Source organism: Asparagus officinalis, chromosome 2, assembly GCF_001876935.1.
Source record: "Asparagus officinalis chromosome 2, Aspof.V1, whole genome shotgun sequence".
NCBI classification, from domain to species: Eukaryota; Viridiplantae; Streptophyta; class Magnoliopsida; order Asparagales; family Asparagaceae; genus Asparagus; species Asparagus officinalis.
In genome coordinates, this window is record NC_033795.1 from 8240949 (window position 1) to 8262783 (window position 21835).

At 37.7% G+C, this 21835-nt stretch overlaps 3 protein-coding genes and 1 long non-coding RNA gene across 4 annotated transcripts; 2 read left to right on the top strand and 2 right to left on the bottom strand.

Moving 5' to 3' along the window:
- Positions 2473-3548, bottom strand: LOC109829386. Its single transcript, XR_002244007.1, has 2 exons — positions 3430-3548; positions 2473-2853 (listed from the first exon to the last, which is right to left on the bottom strand). It is a non-coding gene; the product is annotated as an uncharacterized LOC109829386 (long non-coding RNA).
- Positions 5760-7879, top strand: LOC109830778 (pentatricopeptide repeat-containing protein At5g56310-like). Its single transcript, XM_020398146.1, is given in 3 exon segments — positions 5760-6587; positions 6589-7095; positions 7215-7879. Coding segments are annotated over 2 exon segments (1287 nt in total). The 3' UTR covers positions 7048-7095; positions 7215-7879.
- On the top strand, positions 8785-13521 carry LOC109830135 (hepatoma-derived growth factor-related protein 2). The gene is made up of 10 exons (XM_020397299.1): positions 8785-8952; positions 9682-9773; positions 9869-10107; positions 11116-11233; positions 11319-11396; positions 11491-11617; positions 11713-12149; positions 12236-12357; positions 12774-12863; positions 12977-13521. Exons 2-10 carry the CDS (start codon positions 9753-9755, stop codon positions 13074-13076), a joined length of 1332 nt encoding a protein of 443 aa, XP_020252888.1. The 5' UTR covers positions 8785-8952; positions 9682-9752; the 3' UTR covers positions 13077-13521.
- On the bottom strand, positions 14281-21834 carry LOC109830779 (ELMO domain-containing protein A; the record flags this gene model as incomplete). Its single annotated transcript, XM_020398147.1, has 9 exons — positions 14281-14566; positions 14682-14776; positions 14869-14916; positions 15416-15536; positions 16064-16118; positions 16195-16310; positions 17866-17934; positions 18166-18281; positions 21825-21834. Coding segments are annotated over 9 exons (729 nt in total), but the record flags the coding sequence as incomplete, so codon positions are not given.

Consider the following 21835-nt stretch of genomic DNA (forward strand, 5'->3'; position numbering starts at 1 on the left):
TTTTTTTCGCGCGACGAGAACACTCGGCGACCGACGCGTCGTCGTAATAGGCCGATCATCCGCCGCGTTGGCCGGTCCTCGCCCAATTTCGAAGCTTCAGGCAAAGTATAGCACCTTATTGCAAAGTATAGCACCTTATGGCCAAAGTATAGCACTTATGGCAAAAGTATAGCACCTTATGGCCAAAGTATAGCACCTTACTCTCTCTGGAAATTCTGAGCTCCGAGTCGTCGCGACCATTTCAGTTTTTTTCCGCGCGACGAGAACACTCGGCGACCGACGCGTCGTCGTAATAGGCCGATCATCCGCCGCGTCGGCCGGTCCTCGCCCAATTTCGAAGCTTCAGGCAAAGTATAGCACCTTATTGCAAAGTATAGCACCTTATGGCCAAAGTATAGCACCTTATTGCAAAGTATAGCACCTTATGGCCAAAGTATAGCACCTTATTTGCAAAGTATAGCACCTTACGCTCTCTGGAAATTCTGAGCTCCGAGTCGTCGCGAACCATTTCAGTTTTTTCCCCGCGGCGAGAACACTCGGCGACCGACGCGTCGTCGTAATAGGCCGATCATCCGCCGCGTCGGCCGGTCCTCGCCCAATTTCGAAGCTTCAGGCAAAGTATAGCACCTTATTGCAAAGTATAGCACCTTATGGCCAAAGTATAGCACCTTATTTGCAAAGTATAGCACCTTACGCTCTCTGGAAATTCTGAGCTCCGAGTCGTCGCGACCATTTCAGTTTTTTTCCGCGCGACGAGAACACTCGGCGACCGACGCGTCGTCGTAATAGGCCGATCATCCGCCGCGTCGGCCGGTCCTCGCCCAATTTCGAAGCCTCAGGCAAAGTATAGCACCTTATTGCAAAGTATAGCACCTTATGGCCAAAGTATAAAACCTTATTGCAAAGTATAGCACCTTATGGCCAAAGTATAGCACCTTATGGACAAAGTATAGCACCTTACGTTCTCTGGAAATTCTGAGCTCCGAGTCGTCGCGAACCATTTCAGTTTTTTTCCCCGCGGCGAGAACACTCGGCGACCGACCGACGGTGCTATACTTTGGCCCGTCGTCGTAACATTATTTGAGCTCCGACCCGTCGTCGTAACATTATCTGAGTTCAGAATTTCCAGAGAGCGTAAGGTGCTATACTTTGGCCATACGGTGCTATACTTTAGCCATAAGGTGCTATAATTTGCAATAAGGTGCTATACTGTGGCCATAAGGTGCTATACTTTGCAATAAGGTGCTATACTTTGCCTGAAGCTTTGAAATTGGGCGAGGACCGGCCGACGCGACGGATGATCGGCCTATTACATCGACGGGTCGGTCGCCGAGTGTTCTCGCCGCGGGGAAAAAAACTGAAATGGTTCGCGACGACTCGGAGCTCAGAATTTCCAGAGAGCGTAAGGTGCTATACTTTGGTCATAAGGTGCTATACTTTGGCCATAAGGTGCTATACTTTGCAATAAGGTGCTATACTTTGGCCATAAGGTGCTATACTTTGCAATAAGGTGCTATACTTTGCCTGAAGCTTCGAAATTGGGCGAGGACCGGCCGACGCGGCGGATGATCGGCCTATTACGACGACGCGTCGGTCGCCGAGTGTTCTCGCCGCGGGGAAAAAAACTGAAATGGTTCTGGACGACTCGGAGCTCAGAATTTCCAGAGAGCGTAAGGTGCTATACTTTGGCCATAAGGTGCTATACTTTGCAACAAGGTGCTATACTTTGGCCATAAGGTGCTATACTTTGCAACAAGGTGCTATACTTTGGCCATAAGGTGCTATACTTTGCAATAAGGTGCTATACTTTGCCTGAAGCTTCGAAATTAGGCGAGGACCGGCCGACGCGGAGGATGATCGGCCTATTACGACGACGCGTCGGTCGCCGAGTGTTCTCGTCGCGCGGAAAAAAACTAAAATGGTCGCGACGACTCGGAGCTCAGAAATTTTGATGGTGCTAGCTTCAAAATTGCGCGAGGACCCCCCGTCACGGTGGATGATTGGTCAATAAACACGTCACGTAGGTCGTCGAGTGTTTGCATTGCCCTAAAAAAACTGATTTGACTTATCACAATAAGTTGCTGAATTTCCAGCGACCAAAAGGTGCTATATTTTATCGATAAGGTGCTATACTATTGCCATAAGGTGCTATACTTTATAATAAGGTGCTATACTTTATCAATAAGCTGCTATACTTTCCCATAAAGTGCTATACTTTATCAAAATCTAAAAATTGAGCGAGTACCCCTCGTCGAGGTGGATAATTGGTCACGCGACACATAATATTGCCCAATAGGCTGTAGTTAACACAACCTACCATCAAAATTTCTTCAGTTCAATCAGTGCATCAGTTCATTACAGATATTCATATCTATCAACCACTAAACTCAAGCGCATAACATTGAATGAAAATAATCCATGAAGATTGAATGGAAATAATCCAAAATCACCACTATCGAAACGTTGTATACATTTCTACTAGATACATTTCTACTAGTTACACTGATAAATTTGATACAACATGATACATTGGATAGTGCATTTGATACAATATGCACACAAATCATCTATATATACATAATATAGAAAATTTCATACAACACGATACATTGGATACTACTTGGTACATCATATTGCAGGCTGTAGTTGATTTGCCGTTTGGGTTGCAATGTGACAGCAATGCGAAGATCTGATCGAATGCCAATAGTGGGGGATTCTCTCATGTATTTGATTGGAAAGTTAGTGTGCATTGACGAATGGTTTCTGATTGAGGGGTAGCTGTGCGTTACGTTAGGTGTGCCATTGATGATGGAATATATGTATCCCACCATAAAAATGTTACAATCTACGCTCCTGCACAAATAAATGTCACAATCAATGATTGCATGATAAGAAAATTTTATTAACTGTCAATTCTAACTTATCGTGCATTTCCAAAGCAAAATACATGAAAGTAATATCGAGAAATGCTAGCATAAGAGGCTTCATACCACTTTCAAAGGAATCATCTATAAGCTTTTATGCAATATCAATTCTAACTTATCGTGCATTTCCAAATCAAAATACATGAAAGTAATATCGATTTTGATGTCGTAATGCTTCGAATTATCAAAACCCACAAGAACAATAAGAATCTGAAGGACCACCAAGCAATAAGAAAATTAGAATTTTTATGTTACAACTCGTCACCATTCCCAACACCAACAAGTAAGAATAATCACCTAGTAACTTTGTACGCTTGCAAAAAGAGGGAGGATTTTCACATCAATCACCAACTCTAAGGAAAATTCTATTCATAAATGCAAGCAAGAACTATAGTTCTAATTTTAAAACATAATGTCCAGAGAGGAACCATAGTTATGTAAGTCATGGTTGATATCTCATGAATGTACATATCTTATGAGCAATTGAGCATCAAGTAAAGGTTACCTTCACTTTTTCCAATAGCTTTTTGGCATCAGCGTAAATTCAACAAACAGTTGGAATTTGAGTACATATCTTTTGAGGTTGCCAGGCAGTTGGAATTTGAGTAACCAACAATCATCAAAATCAAAATCAAAATCAAAGTTCGAATAGCTTTTTGGCATCAGCGTACATATCTTTTGAGGTTGCCAGGCAGTTGGAATTTGAGTAACCAACAATCATCAAAATCAAAATCAAATAAGAGAGACAAGCTGACAACTTGCAGTGTTGGGAGCTGTCAGGAAATGTGAAATTGAGAGTTTCGAGAAGGAAGCTTCTGAGATGAACAAGAGGTCATTCAAGTATGCATGGGTTCTTGACAAGCTCAAGGCCGAGAGGGAAAGATTACAAAGCCAGGCGGTCTTCGACCTCCGCCATTACTCCGAGTGCTCCTCAAGCTCCGTCCACTGGCGGCAATGACAAGTGCTTCAGGTTGATGGGCGAACTACAGGGAGTCAATGTCGAAATCATTGGTGGGCTATTCATCTACTTCAAGGTCGACGGTGGTGGGTGACGTGGCGGCGAGGGGAGATAGGGGCAGTGGATGCAGAGGTTGATGGGCTTGAGGGAGGAGGGGAAGTGAAGGGAGGGAAGAGGAGGAGGTTGGTGGTAGTGGTTGAGGGGAAGTGAAGGGAGGGAAGAGGAGGAGGAGGGGAGAGGGAGAGATCTCTTCTGAGCTCAGATGGAGGAGGAGGGGAGAGGGAGAGATCAGTTGGGGATGAAGGGTAGTTTAGGATTTTTCAAAGTTATTGGATAAATACAGTATAAATAATGGGTGTATTGTACATTTGGGTTTAAAAATAAGTGGGATGTGATTTTGTGGGTCTATTGATGTTTTGAAAAGTGAATGGGTTTTTAAATAAGTTGGGGTAAAACTTTGGGTTAAAAGAGGATTTTCCCTTTAATATATCAATGTTCTCAAGAGAAATAGATTCCAAGCGCTAAATGTGCAAACCATATGCAACTTGATTCGCCTCACACCTAACACGAGGAATACTGTACCGAGAGAACCTATCAAGAGAATCCAAAATATCAGTAAATACTCCACCGAGTTCACTTGGTAGGTGTGATCCGTTGGACATAGATCAGATTTTTTTTTTCTACTTGACTTGAACCAAAAACAATAAGCATTTCTTGGGTAATCAAATTATATATAATGCAATATGCACACCACCGAGACCAGCTGTTGAGAATTCACTTTAATTTCTAAAGGAAAAAAATCCAGCTCGTCGTGCAAGTTCTAGGCTCGATTGGTAACTTAGGTTGGATTAGTTATTAACCACTTCTCCCTCCCCCAAACCCCCAAAAGTTTAAGCAACACGTATTTTAAACAGGTTTGGGAACTCAAATATGGACCTGTAAACTAGTTTGAAAAATGATTTGGATTCGGAGCAACTTAATCAATGGAGTGTAACTGAACGCGTGAAAATTTAAGTGGCATATTCCTTCCAAATCAAACGATAGCTCAACTATATAGAATAATTGAAAATAATAGTAAAATTTTGAGGAACTAAAAAGTAATTTTTAGTGATAGTTATAGACTGGGATCCTTGTGATTCCTTCCTTTTTTCCTTAAAAAAAAAACTAAATAGTAATTTTTTTTATGAATTGAGGAACTGATAGTTAAAGTATTAAAGAAGCAATATCTGGAACCAAAAACCCAATAATTTGCATACATATACCAGTGCATACGGTCCAACTACGACTCGGATAACATGTTTATCATATCCGCATTCGGTTATCCATCACCGATACAATTATGTCTCCGTAAAAGATTTTTTATAGCTACATACACTAAAATCAGATACACAGTTACGACTATATAAACAAATATACATGCATATACAAAATGAATATGAGAAACTAGATAATATTAAAAAAAAATATACAGTTCATATGATGCAAGAGAGTTCGTTAATACGTACGTTATATCGGAAAAACTAAGATTAGATATCTTGATCATCGAAATAAGTCTTGAATCCGTTAATCTAAGGATTAACACGACTAATCAATATTCCAATACAAATTGGAATTTTACACTACATAACCATATTCGTAATCGTATCTTATTAATTATTATGGTTTTTAACATACTTTGGGCACAGCACACTCGTGCATGACAAGGGAAGTGACGTGGCATCTCTGGCATTGGATCAGATTCAAACCNCATATCAACCCCCCCCCCCCCCCCGCCAAAAAAAAAAGCTCCTCCTCCAATGTCCAAAACACCCTTCGGCCTCTCCCACCTGGCCGACCGCTGCACCTCCCTCCGGCAGCTCTCCCAAGTCCACGCCCAAATGCTCGTCACCGCCCGCATCCCCTCCGACAACTACGCCGCCTCCCGCCTCCTCTCCTTCTACGCCACCAACGGCCACCTCCCCCTCGCCCTCTCCCTCTTCTCCCTCACTCCCTCCCCCAACTCCTTCTTCTTCAACACCCTCATCCGCGCTTCCTCCTCCTCCGCCTCCTCCGCCTTCGCTCTCTACTCTCGCATGCTCCGCTCAGCTGTCTCGCCCGGCAAGCACACCTTCCCCTTCCTCCTCAAAGCCTCCGCTAATCTTGGTTCCCCAAGCTTATCCAAACAGATTCACGATCATGTCATCAAGTATGGGTTGGAATTGGATCGATATGTTACCAATGGGTTGACGCACTCCTACGCTTGTTCTGGGATGGTTGTTGACGCACGTAAGGTGTTTGATGGAACGACGGAGCGGAACTCGATGATTTGGACCACGATGGTTAGCGGGTATGCTAGGAACGGGCTCGCCGACGAGGCGATTGGGTTGTTTGAGGAGATGGTGGGGTTGGGGGTGGAGCTGTGCGGGGCCACCATGGCGTCCGTGCTGTCAGCATGTGCAAGGTCCGGAGGGTTAGAGACGGGGAGGAGGGTGCACGGGATTGTTAAGGAGAAGGGGGTTGAGGTTGGGGTGATACTGGGGACGGCGCTCGTGGATATGTACGCGAAGAATGGGGCGATTTTTGAGGCGAGGGAGGTGTTTGTAGGAATGCCCGAGAGAAATGTGGCTACGTGGAATGCAATGATTTGTGGGTTGGCTCATCATGGGCATTCCGAAGGAGCGGTGTGTCTGTTTCGGGAGTTGGAGAGGCTGGTAAAGTCGACAAGGCGAAGTGTGTCCGAATGACATAACGTTCACGGGAATTCTGACCGCGTGCTGCCATGCCGGATGGGTTGAATTGGGGCGGGAGATATTTTTCTCTATGCAAGAGAGCTATGGGGTTGAACCGAAAGTGGAGCATTATGGTTGCATGGTTGATCTTTTAGGGAGGAGCGGGAGGTTGGAGGAGGCTGAGGAATTGGTGAGAGGGATGAAGTGGGAGGCCGATATTGTGGTTTGGGGAGCTTTGTTGACGGCTTGTCGGAGTTTTGGGAGGATAGAGATTGCGGAGAGGGTGGTGCAGGAGATGCTGAGGCTGGATCCGGAGAATCACAGTGTTTATGTCGTTTTGTCGAATATGTATGCAGAGGTTGGCAGATGGGAGGATGTCACGAGGTTCAGGGGCATTATGAAGGACGATGGGTTCAAGAAGATTCCAGGTTGGAGTTCAGTTGATGGCCATGGTTGACAGGAGTGCACGGGTGCATTTAGGATCCAGTGATAGGGACTCAGAGTGGTACACTATAACCGCTATCGAAGAATTTCATTATGTTAAATAATTGAGACATATTGATGATTGAATGCTTTACATATAGCAAAATATGTAACGTTTTGAAGCCTGAGTTCTGCATACAGGGCCCTCAACATTAGGTGGGGAAAAAAAACTGGAAACTGATGAAGATCATTTGAAGGGAACTATTGATCTAACGACACTCAAGGTCAGTTCACTTAATTTTCAGGATTTCTAGGACAAAGAGAACAGTTCAAATCTGGCAGTTTGGGTGGTTCAGCTGATAAATGATATTAAAACAATAGAAACTGTTGAAGATCATTTGAAAGGAGTAGTTGATCCAGTGGCATTCAAACAAAGAAAACTCAAATTATTTCAAAGAAATTTGAGGACAGTGAGATCATGGAAAAAGAGGACGTTCTATATGTCTGCCCGGGTGATTTCGCTGAGGTATGCTATTGAATCTATGTTTGATAGAGAGAAGATGCAGAAGATAAATTTTAAACCGTGCGCTGTTCTTTGCATTAGCAATATATATGCCGTATTCTTCGTTGTGATTTCGGCTTGGAGAGTTCATTTGCTGGGATTGTCCAATTTGTCAACTATTCGACATATATCTATGACTGCAGAGAGTTCAAACCTGAAGTATAAACTGAAACATTTTCAATTGCTGTATTTATAATTTTTTGTTAAATTCTTTCGAACGAAGTTTTTATTTGTTGCATGATAAGTGTGAAGTTCACGTAAGTTTGAATCAGCACTCTAGTGCAATTTGACTGATGTTGTGATATTAATATTACGGGCTTTAAAATTGTATGTTTTTGCCTCTTGAGTCCGTCACTTGAAACTTATTTGCAGAAACTCATAGAAGTGTGAGTATGCAGTGTTAGAACTAATATAAAACTATAATTTTTTATCATCACCATAACTTCGGAGTTTTGGTGTAATGGTTAGAAGAGCTAAATTTAAGTTGCTATCAGAGCAACCCAGGTTCAAATCCCACCGGCCGCAAATTAAATGCGGATTTTCTAAAAATTGACATCGCTACGTAACTTCGGACTTTTGGTCTGATTGTTAGAGGAACTAAATTTAAGATACAGAAAGGTCCCAAGAGAAAATAATAGATGTAAGATTATCCCTATTAAAAGCTATGTTATCAACATAAACTAACTCAATATAAAGTGTCAGTGTTGCGTGCAACAATGTGTTTTTCTTATTAATACATACGATTGGTTTAAATTAGCAAGTTTTAGAGCAGAAAAATGACACCCAAATAATTGACGTGATGTTTGCTTCATAGCATAAATAGGCTTTTATGGTTCACAAACTATATTTTCTCCGAATTTAATTCTAAGCCACTAAAAGAATAGCGAAGGAGCGAAAGAGAGGGAGAGAAAAGGAGAGAGCCAATTATTTTTATTTTTATTTTTTAGAGAAAAATTTATGGATTTTTTTATTGATAATGAAGGGGGAAAAGAGTACGAAGAAGAAGAGGAGAAAAAAAAAACAATTTTTGTTGTCATTACGTTATAATTCTAACATAATCTTAGTAGCACAATTTTGGGGTCTAAATGTATAAATTAAAAATAATTATCAAGTAAAGGCTCAAAAGCACCAGTTATAAATGGGTAATCAGTAGCGAACCCGACCCGAAACCCGTTATTAATTAGACTCCGACCAGAATTAGGATTAAAAACAGATTAAATGCGAGGCTCTCGTAATCCAGCGAGCTCCCATCTCGCTTCTCGCCCTTTTGGACACAGAAAAAGTTCGTTTCTTTAGTTTTTTTTCGAAATTATTTCTGTGTAAAATCTGGCGCTGATCACTTGCAATCGTCTTTTCATCGATTGATCTCTCCATCAGGTTCAATTTTCTGTATTTTTGGTATTTTTTTATGTTCGGTTTTATCCTGAATTCGTCAAATTTGGGAACTAGATCTCATCTTCAATTGCCCTTTTGCTATTGTAACTACGAATCAATAACCCTATATTTTGTGATGTTTGATGTCGTTTATGTTAATTCTCTCGTATATATGATGCCTACAAGTTTCTTTATGATGCCCTAGATCTGGATGGTTTTTTGGCTTTTTTTATGTGCAAGATCGATGATTTATGTGGTTTAGAGGTAGAATTGGATATCGCTGATGAATTCGGGGTGCCGATCTGTTAATTATTGCGAATTAGGATTTTTTTCCCTTCCTGAGATCTTCAATCGTTTCTCTGAAAAAAAGCCAAGAAAAAAGGAAAAAAAGAAAAAAGAACTAAGAAGAAGAAGAAGAAAAATAAAAGAATAGAATAAGATTTTACGTTTGGCTACGTTGATTGATTGGGTAGTCTGGGTTGGATTGTTGTTATCAATGTGAAGTTTAGGGATTTTGTGTTTTCCTGAGTATTTTATTTCCATTTTTTAATAATTAAAACATCAATTTTGGGTTTTTCTGTAGAGGTCATTTTATTTTTTAGTAATTTTGCTTCGTTATGTGATTTGCATTAATTGCTAATAATATTTTCATTTCTAAGAAGTCTACATTGTTCTTTTTGGCATTTTAGATGTTCTCAACTTATAATATGTCATTTTTTCTTTCAACTCTAGGTTCCTCTGGGGGTAAATATCTTTGTGTGATCATTTAATGTTGTGAATTTCTTGAAGATCATAGGAGAGGAATGCCTAGCCATTATAGAGCGGTAAGATGTTAACTTGTTTTATCTACTTCAGTCAATACTTAGCGAATATTACAAGTTATTGAATATTTTTATTATCTTTTAATGGTTTTCATCAGAGAGAAGAAGATGAGTATGAACGGGAAGATTACGATGGGTATGAAGACTATGCTTCTGAGGAGCAGGAGGAGGAGGAAGATGAAGAAAAGGAGGAACCACCGAGCCAAGAACAACAGGAATTTCTAAAATTGAGGGAGGAGCTCAAAGAAAGGTTCAGGAAGAAGCTGAAGAATGAAACTGCTGGTTTGGGACATCGAAGTCAGTCGAAAGACAAGAGGAGGACAACACCAAATGATAAGTGAGTGGTGAATTTGTTTACTTTGTTAGGTATAAAGTATCTACTAAGGTTATCACTGAAAATTAATATGACGATTAGCTGATCAAAATACCATTTGATGCACCCAAAAATAAAGCTGTTTGCCTGGAGGCGGAACTCAGTAGTAGTGAAACTCTATTTTTTTGTGATGGGGGTTAGGAAACATTTTTATTTCCAATTCCCTGCCAGCTAATTTTATCCTATCTATAATAGTATGCTTTTCATGTGGAACCATATTGGAAAATCAAAGGTGATTAAGGTTGAAAAAAAATACTCAGTATAACTTTTCTGGAGTAGATCTCAACCATGGAAATTAAGAGAATTATTAAGACTACATAGGACAACAGATGGAGTTGAGCCCAATCAGTAAAGGCAAGAAGGACAGCAATATGCACAATTAACAGGAGTCTTTGGGACTTGTAAAGGAACCTATGTTTGACATGATATAATAAGATGAATGCATTGTTCTGAAGGAGGGACAAAAAGTTGTGGATTTTAAGAAATATGACTGTTGAAAATCATCCCATTGCCCAAGCCTTTATAAAAATAGTAGAACCTCTTATAAAGATTCTGCAGAAGTATGTCAATATCTCAGCAAGGAAGTATCAATTTAGAAATGTTGATAATAATGTGGGTTGTGGCTACGTTCACGACGCAGACATTAGGGAAACTCAATGTGCAATATCTGCAGATTGAGCTAAACATCTAAATTTGAGCTGCTTATCTAGTAGCTGTAGCCTTGTATATGTCATAATGTGTCTAGATATTACTTGTTTATGTTCAGCTCTAAAAATGCTGGATTGCCAACTTTATTAAGACTGCATTAGTATGTTGATCGCTATAATTTGTAAATACATTATATGTAAGCAAATTTTGAAATGACAATTTGTCAGTAGTAAATCATCACAACTTCTGCATTCTGGATGTGGATCTGAGTTCTGTCACCTGGTCTCCTTTTGGTGATTTATTTCAGTCCTTTTGTTCTTGCAGTTTTGGTTCTTTCTTTGGCCCTTCTCAGCCAGTTATTGCTTCAAGAGTTCTTGAAGAGCGCCGCTCAATACGAGACACCCAGCATATTATGTCTAGGATTCCAAATGCTTCATCTGGTGTATGTACCGACTTGCTGACATTTCCATATTGTCCTAGACTTCAACTGCCATTATTAAGTAGTTATTATTAACTCCTCTCTGCAGAATGCAAAGAGTCATGCCTACACATCTTCGGAGAAAAAGACAGTTGTACATAAGCAGCAACCTAGAGTTGTCAATGAGGTATTATTAACGCTTGGAATATCTAGCTGCAGGTGTTTCCATGATATATTTTATATATACCCAAAATGTAGCATGGAGCCTGTCATTTATGCAGGTTAAAAAGAAAGTACAGACACTTAAAGACACACGTGATTATTCTTTCTTGCTGTCAGATGATGCTGACTTCCCTGATACTAAGGAAGAGCGACCGCCTGCTCGAAAAGTTCCACATTCAAATGCTGGTGGGTTCTGCATCTCGATATAGACATGCAGCTCTTTAATCAAATTTAGTTTTTTCATAGAGGATACTTATACAGGATTTTGCTCATTTTGGAAGATGGTCGTTTGGCTCAAGCACCAACAAGGAGTAAGCAACAAATTGCCAAGCCTGCAAGGCCAATGCCCAATGGACATGGACTGAAGAATCCTTCTGCTAGAAATATTCAATCGCAGACCAGAGCGGGGCCAGTTAAAGGAGCTGCATTGGTCAAACCCAGACCATTAACAGCTGAGCGTAGAAAAATTAATAGCACAGGAAATGATTCCAGCCGACCTGCAGTCAACAAAGCTTTGCCATCCAAGGTTCCTGCACAGAGTACAAGTAGACCTCCTGCAAAAGTTATGAATGATCCTTATTTGAGAAATAAGCCATCATCAGCAGTGCCTCATTCTTCTGTTCAGAAGAATCGTTACTCTGACCAGAGACAACCAAGTCAGAGCTTGAGTAATGGAAAGTCAATGCCTAACAAACCATTACCTTCTGCGAAATCTCAGGTTTTAAGCTTTGTTTGTGTACTTGTGTTGAGATTTAAATTACCTTTGTGGCTTCTGTTTTGACGCTAATTTTTCAACTGATGAAGCCTCCTAAGCAATTCCTGCCAAGGGACAGCAATGAAGACCGACTAAAAAAGAAGCCGATGAAAAGGAGGTTAGATGAATCCGATGATGAAGATCCTATCGGAATGATCAGAAAGATGTTTAGGTTTGTATCTATCACAGTCATTCTTCGAATTTCTGGTTATTTAACGATTCTTCTAATTCCTGTTGGATATAAATTTTTAATCCGTCGCTGGTTGGAGAATAAGATATGTTCTGCCAAATAAGAACTGGTCTAACTTTCTAGGCCTCAAACTATTTTTAGCAAACATTTATCATAAAGCATCTTAAGGTTCCCACAAGTAGATGTTAGAGCAATAAAATTATGGGAAACTTGTACACGATGTCAAAATCTACAGCTTAAGGTATCTTATAAGGTATTCTTACTGTTCTTTGGGAGGCTAAAGATCACTATGTGATGACATTTGATATATGGCCAAGATTTTGAGTTGATAATCAACAGTGAATTCTTTTATTTGGCAGAGATCATCACACTAATGATGTTAAAATTCTGCTGTCTAGGTATAATCCTAACAGATATGCGACAGTTGATGATGATGTCAGTGACATGGAAGCTGACTTTAGGGAGATCCAGAAGGAAGAGAGGAGAAGGTACCCGAGTTATTATCTTGTTTTGTTCTTTAACTGTTCTGTAAAGGCTAGTGTTGGATTATTGAGCGTGTAAGTGGTTCCAACTAAAAGTTGATGTTTGTTTTTTTAAACAGTGCGAAGATAGCTAGGAAGGAGGACGAGGAGCAGCTTCGGCTCATTGAGGAAGAAGAGAGGAGAGAGAGGATGAGGAAGAAGCAAAAGCTAAAGCGTTAAGGTCGCCAGGAGTGAGCCAAACTTTTCTTCTCTTGGCGGCTGTTCTACTCACTGCTTTGCTTTTGTTATAGTGTTGTAGAAGCAATGGAGGTTGTAGATGGTGGAATAAAAACATTGGTTTTCATTGCTTTTGGGGTTCATTAACGTATCTTCGTTGAAGGGGGGCTTATGCAAATAATTTGTGGGGTAGTAGAGCCAGTGTTCACTATTTACTGTTTCCATTAGCTGAAGTTAGTTTCCTGGACCTGTTAAACATTGACCTGAACCTGAACTATGGGATCAACTCCTCGTTTCATTGTTACCGCTGGATTTTCTAAAGGTAAAAGAGGTTCGATAGATAAAAATTGTGTAGTTTTCGTTAGTTTTAGTTTCTCGGTGGACAGAAATGTTGGTGCAATCAGTAATGGCATTTGTGGGGGGTTTTTTTTTCCCCATTTATGTTTTATGTCTTGATTTTGATGTGCTACCTCCTTTTGTTTTACTGATCTCGTAGTGCATGTGTAATATGGCTTTTAATTTACCATTGAGTGGTGTAATTCATCAAACCAAACAAGATAAATCGGAATGCAAAAAGTTAATGGCTCATAATTTCGTGAATGTAGCATCGGCTCATATGCTGATTCAATCTTGTTTTACGATCAATAAAAGAGAGCAGATGTAAAGAAGATTTAAGTTTATGATTGGAAGGTTTTTCTTTTTTTTTTTCTTTTAAAAAAAATGCGCGACAAAATTTGCAATTAAAATAACTTATTCCATGCATTCATGGTTTCCCCTGAATTTTACAGAAACTGTCAAAACTTCTGAGATCATCAGTAAACGGGAAACGTAACCTCACCTTGATTAATGGTTCTCTTGATCAATGGTTCGTTTGAATTTCTTTCCAGCGTTTTAACCAAACGCTCAACTATAAATTCTAATTTGAATGACAGCAGCTGCTATTATTAAATTTACGTCACCATCCAAATATTTCCCCATATTGAGACTCCAAAATTGCTCGGCTTCCTATGTCCTAGTAGAGTAATGAGAAGCAAGCATGTCCCTCCATGATGATTGGCTGGCGTGTTGCTCTATCAACTATGATCTGTGCATAGCGATGATCTAGATTGCAATTATTCAGATGTATGTCATATCAGCGAGACACTGACGATTACCATAGCAGAGAGGACACACCAACCCCTGTTCTCTCACAATGTTACATACCATCTAAACGCAAAATGTATTTCAAAATAGAATCAAGTAAAATGTACTAATTGAACCTTTCATCAAAATTTCATGGTAGAAAAGAAAACACCAGCAAAATGGAAAAAAAAAAAGAGAAAGAGAAAAATGAACACTGAAACACGAAAAGATCCTATACACTTTGAAGTGAGACTCTGAGGTGCTTCACATTGCTAGGAAAGAAGGCTATAGGATGGCATGTCTTCTATCCTCATCACATCATCCGACAGAAGTTCCCTCTCAAGTTGTGCTCGAGCTAATCTCAAAACTTCCTGTTAACAAATAATTATCTCCAGCTTTTAGTTCATTATCGATACATTAAATATATATCAAATGTATGAAACTGCAATAACATTTTCCGAGGTGTAAACGCAAACTAATATTTACATTGAACTCCATATATGAGGCATTCTTGTCCAGCCACAGCTTGTCCATGACCATGAATGCCACACAATAAAGCAAGTCGAATGCCCACTCATCCTCTGGATGCACACCTCAAATATGCACGTGTTAAACATAACTCTATATCTCTATACTATCTCAAGTATATTTACTTACTATGCTGAACAATCACCTGATAGCATTTGGACAAAAACAGCTCGGACAAATGTCCTAGGCTTTGCTGCAAAAAAGAACATAAAAATTGAGTAAACATCTCAGTCCAGACTCAATTCAATGAAGATTTGATAAATTGGGCGGTTTCATTTCTTAGAAAGCCGTTGAAAAGAAGAGTGATCTCACAAGATAAAACAAAAGGCCAAACGGAATAGATTGCTAAGCCCATTTTTTAAGCTACAACAGAATTATGTTGAATAGTCTGATCATATGAATAGTCTGATCATATGAAGTATGATAGATATGCATGGATTGATCATTTTTATTGAAAAAAAAATTAATACATATCATAATTCATAAGTTGTCTCCTAATATTGCACCCATTTTCAAAAATAGTTCACAATAAATCTAGAGGACTTGTTAGATGTGGTCATGCACTTCGTCATCTGTTTCTGTCTTACAGCTTTGCAAAATTTTCTTTCACAAGACATTGCATCAGGAAGGGGGAAAAAGAATAATAAATAGCACTTCTGAAGCAAGCAACATGGAGGAGGAAAATTTCTTACAAGAATGCAGGTCTAACATTTGCATGATCATAAACGTGATATTCACGCCAGCAACTGCAAATGGATACTCCCAAGTAGCTCGCTTACCCCCCTGCTTATTAAGCAGCATCTGAAAAGATGCCTGAACAAACCATAGTAAAGAAACATCCTTAGCTGATGACTATAGATAAAACTGGAGTGTGCATTATATTCACCCCCACTAGAGTGACGTGCAGTCTACTGACAAATTTAGGTTGAATCCCTTGATTCATAAAGATCCAGCCAAAAGAATCGAGTTTTCCATCTCTTCTAGACAAACAATATTGTGATACAGGACAAGGGAAAAAAATATTTATATTAGCTCCTTAATATCTTTCATCTTTGAAATTAGTTCCTCAAATCATTAAAATTGCTTTTAGGTCCCCCTAGTTCTTAAGTTATTTTGAACTTAGTAGAAAGACCAATTAGAGGGATTAATTTAAAACAACTAACAAGAATTGGGGGATCCAATAGCAATTTCAATGATTTGAGGGGCTAAATCAAAATATCTTAGGAATTGGATAACCTAATAGCAATTTCAATGATTTCAGGAATTATTTCAAAATATGAAACATTTAAGGGACTAATATCGAAATATATGAGAAAGACCCAAGGGTACCACGATCTTACAGAAAATGTTTTTGCAAAGAAGAGAAGGTTCTCCAGTGAAATAAATCCAGCTCCCCTAATCAACAGCAAAAATACTTGCATGAACTCATCAGAAGACAAAGGAACATGAAAAGGAAAATAGAGAAGGCTACCTGAAGTCTGTTGATGGGTCCCGACCTTGCCATCCCATTTCTTTCCATTGGTCAGATATCAACCCGAGGAGTTCCTGATCCGGATATGTAGCTGACCAGAGAGCTCTTAGCGCTTCCTTAAAAGTATTGCAAGAATTATGTTAGTTGTTGAATCTGTGGCCTTCAAGTCGGAAGAAATGATAGCACGAAAGTTTAGCTTGTCATGACTAACAAAACGTCCCAACTAACTGGTGAATTGACACGTTACAAACAGTCATGATATTCAAATCCAGAAACAAAAATCTTTGTAAGTTTATATTATAGTGGAAGTGAATAATCACAAAGCTTTGTTTTATTTTTCTATCATAATGGTGTAAACAGACAGCTATAGGAGTCCCACAGACCTAAAGACTAACGTTCAAACCTAAATGTGTAAATCTAATTTTGTGACCAGTGTGAACAACTAACTAATGAGTAATTAAGGCGAGGTAGCGGAGACTCAGTTCAAGAGTAGCTAAATTTAATTTCATTCTTGTCAAGATTAATCTCAACATCCAGTGTCAGATTAGAGATCCCTTTCACTACACCAAACTCTGAAATGCAGATGAGGGTTGGGGCCCTTAAGGGTAGGTTTTTATATTCTAATATGCCGCTGCCTGTTGAACACCACTTTCATAGGCTGAAACATGGACCCACACTTCTTATTGTTATTATTTTTTTAATCAACTTTAAATTCGTGGCTGGGGGACAAGAACCTGGGTTGCTCTGTTGTAATGTTAAAGATCCTTCCACTTAGAGGTGCACAAAAATATCAGTATCCGTATCTGTTAGGATACGATATGGTTACTAAAACCTATATCCGGTAGGCTACGGTTACAAATATGAATATGTAGTGAAATATCCGGTTGAGCACCACTTTCATAGGCTGAAACATGGACCCACACTTCTTATTATTGTTATTATTTTTTAATCAGCTTTAAATTCGTGGTTGGGGGACATGAACTTGGGTTGCTCTGTTGTAATGTTAAAGATCCTTCCACTTAGGGGTGCACAAAAATATCAGTATCCGTATCTGTTAGGATACGATATGGTTATTAAAACCTATATCCGATAGGCTACGGTTACAAATATGAATATGTAGTGAAATATCCAGATCCGTATCCGAAATATCCGAATAGATATTGGTCATACGATTGTTATAATTTTAATCATTAGATTAATGGATTTGAATTAATTTTGATGAGCAAGAGATCTAAGATCTAATCTTTGCTTTTTAGATATAACGAACATATTAATGAACTTCCTTGTATCATATGAACTATATTTTTTTACAATATTATCTAGTTTTCTAATATCCGTTTTTTATCCACGTGTATATCCGCTTATAAATCTGCATGTCTATCCGAATCCATACCCGACTTTAGTGAATATGGATATGAATTTTCCTTACCGAGGCATATCTGTATCCGTGATTAGCAGGCAAATAGGGATATGCTAAGTATCATATGCGAACCGCATGCACCCCTACTTCCAATGCACTAAAACTCTATAAGTTATTGTGAGAATTGAGGGTTATAGTTTTGTACTCTAACAAGATTGATTGAACTGCTACCAATCCACTGTGAAAGGATAAATTACCAAATATATAACTAGAACACAAAGTCGCATGTGTCATACTATATGCATAATTACCTGATGATCTCGCTTAGAGGAATCAAAGTAAACCTTCATTCGATACTTTAATCTTTGTAATCTTTCCTCCTGCGAGAATGTAACAATTAATAGATGTAGAATCACAATTAATTAATCAGAAGATGGCTCAGCAACTGAATCAAAAGATTAAAAAAAGTAGAAATAAACAGTGAAATCTTGTTATTTCTGCAGAAAAGTTTGGAAACAAATACTGATATTTTTAATCTTTCGATAATTTAATTCCATAATAATTAACAGACCAGCTAATAGCCTCGTATACAATAAACCCTTGAAACTTGCCTGTAGTGGTGTGAGATTAATACATATACGCTCATATGTGCCCTTTCTCTTAATACAAACACAGGAAAGACCTTTTCCAATCCATCTTGGCGATCCACACGTTGAAATTGAATCATCTGCATAAAGCAAGTAAAATTCTATTGCAATACTTGCATGATATTTGGCACATTCAATATAAAAATTCTATTTATCCAGTATACTCCGAGATTGTCATCTCCCCAAAGCCAAATTACGTTCCATGATCAAAATCAAAACAGCACATGAGCATATAGAATCATAGAAGGCATAATTTTAAAAGTTTTCCTAACACTAAAACAAATTCTGTGGAAGTGAATGCACATATTACGACTACCAAAAATTAAAATTATTCCATATTATTTAGTATTAGAATTTCACCATACCTACTACTATGAAAAATACAAAAGTAAAAAATGGTACTAGCAACAAGATTATCACTTAATCTTTATTCTTAGATTCAGCTCATAACTGTAGCTAAATTGACAAAGTGTAAATTGAATATTTACCATTCATCCACATAAGCAGACCTTTCCAATTTTGGACAATCAAATTTTCTACGCACGATCACATATCACTATTTTTAACCTTGGGCTGTAACAATTCCATCAAATAAACTAAACTCTGTTCTAGTAACTAAACTCTGTTCTAGCAACTAAACTCTGTTCTAGCCTTTTACATTTACTTAAATGCTTATCAGGTCACCTAGCTGATTTTCTTTCAAATAATACAGCTTTATCCCATCTGCTTCCACTGCCGCAGGCAAAATTTCTCCACCATTGACTCCGCCCATTTAAATATCATTAAGATGCTCACTAATCAATACCTCTAATGACCCACATGATACTCCCATCCTCTCTCTACTGTATGGGCTCTTTCTCCAACAAACAATGTTATACAGCATTAGCATCCTAACTTAGTCAGTCATGTGTATCTTTCGATTTTTCATAAATTTGTCAAACACACCGCACGGGCAGGGCCGTACCTAGGAATTTTGGGGCCCAAGGCGAAATATTGGATGAGGCCTAAGTGATACAACTCATAATACATTTTATCTCATTCTTCTTACCTTTTGAGCGGCAAAATTACATATTATTTTCAATATCTTGTAACATGGTCGATCTTAAATAAGATTTTAGTAATTTTAATTTTGAAAAACTTCTTTCAGCGGAAGCAACTGTTACAGGTATAGTCAATAATACACGATAAGAAATACAAGTATTTGGAAAATAATCTAACTGTTTTATATAGTTCAACACTTCAATTGGACTATTAATCTCTATTTTTAAAATTTCCCTAAGCACTCTCAATTCTGAAAACAAATCAAGTCCATTAATATCTAAATGTTCATCATGTTTTAGTGCATTTTCGAGATTAAGACAATAATCTTTCAATTCAATATCATCTAAAGCTTTTAATTTTTTCAAATCAAACAAAAAACCAAATTTTTTTTCATACGTTTTAAATTGTTCAAACCTACTTTCAATTGAGCCAAGCGATTTATCAACTATGTATAGAAATATTCAATACGAAAAGATTCTTCAGCGTTAAATGTTGTTTCATTACAATATTTTCATCAAATTGTTTTTTTCTATGAATTTTACGTTTTTCACAAAATATAGGTTGTACGTCATTTCATTAGCAAGTTCTTTAGTTGAATTCAAAGCAGATATAAAAGCATTTTGTCTATAATTTTCTAAATATATATATATACAATAAGACCCTTTAATTGATCTATGACAATATCAATATGCATATCTTTAGATTGTAAGATTTTACTAACTGAATTAACAGCAAACAATATGTCATACCAAATATTCATAGCTATTAAGAATTCAAAATTTTCAATCTCATAAATTGCTAAGCTATTAACTTCACTTTTTATCTTTGGATCTTCACTTTTTAAATAGGGTTAGGTTTATGCTTAAGTAACTAAGTTACATATATTATATATATGGGTGGGTGGGCCTTATCCAACTTGGGGCCCAAGGCAAAGGCCTTAGTTGCCTTATGCTAGGGCCGGCGCCTAGATATATATAATATATATATATATATATATATATATCTATAGTTATATATATATAATATATATATATATATATATATATATATATATACTATATATATCCTCTCTCTCTCTCTCCCTCTTCTGCTATAATATATTATCATAATAAATATATAATTATATTATATATATATATATTATATATATAATATATATATATATATATATATATATATATAATAATATCAATTCCCACCCAAATCCCAATTGATTCTACTCATTTGTTTAACACTAATTGTACTCACTTATCAAGATTGTTTGATGACCCACATCCATCCAATCCTGCACATGTTATGCTAGTTTTATATAAATTTAGAAAAAGTAATATACACGCATTGGGATCTCTGAGGCCTTTTTGAGTAATTTGACAAGTATGTCCTGTGTAACCAAAACCTAAGGCGATGGGTCCAGCCTACCACCTATTTAATAATGTAAATTCCAAATTGACCAAATCCATGAACAATGCAGAGAAATTAGTACATAATCAAAAAAATTCACAATCTAGATATACTTGCTATTTCTTTACTTATATAAAAACCAAATTTTAAATAAATCTTAACTTATTTCTTTTTCCCTCATATTAGGTGAAATATCATGCAACATTGAATTTTCTGTTTTTTGGTTTTCTTAAATCAACTGAGAAACCCAATTATTACACTCACCTTCTCTATATTATGCTACTTCACTTTTTATCAAATATCAAGTAGCATTACAAGGCGTTACGGTATTAACCATACCAAGCAAGTTCTCCCCAGTGGGCCGAAACACTCAAATCAACATTCTAAACTTTACAGTTAAATACTTACTAGGCTCAGTTACCTCATTCTCTTTTCAAAGAAGACAACTTTAGCCCATATTCTTCAATTATAGGAGAAAAAATTCCAGAATTGTCACAGCCCACCATCGACTCTCCTGATTTAAATATCATTAACATGTTCACATAACCAAGATTTCTTATGACCCGAATGGTACTCTTATCCTCTCTACATTAAAAATACTCTCTCCACACTGTGTTGGCTTTTTCTCCAACATATAATGTTATGCAACTTATCTCAAATAATAGTAATAATAATGTTACGCAGCTTTAACATCCTAAGACGGTCAATAACATTAAAAGTAAAGATATCACAACTGCCACCAACTCTCATTGACTGTGCTGATTTATTTTTTAACACTAAAAGTGCTCAATAATCAAGAACGACAGTGTTAATTAGTTTAACGCTAAAAGTGCTCAATAAATCAAGATTGTTTGATGACCCCCACTCCATGTTTTGCAAATTTTCTATCAATCAGAAAAGCAATATACAACAACGTTGGGATATCCCAGGCCCTTTTCAGTAATTTTACAAGTACTTTCAGTTTAACCAAAATCTAGGGTAATGGGCTCCAGCCGATACCCTATTTAGTAATCTAAATTTCAAAGAGAGCAATTATCATAAAAATCATTAAAAAAAGTTAGAAAGGAGCAATCTTTTTCAGTTAATAAGTTTCTCCAATGTGACCCCTTTACTCCATTTCCTCTCAAAAAATACAACAAAAAAAATCCCAACAAATCGTGAAAAATATTAAAATCAAGAACCTGAAGCGGCC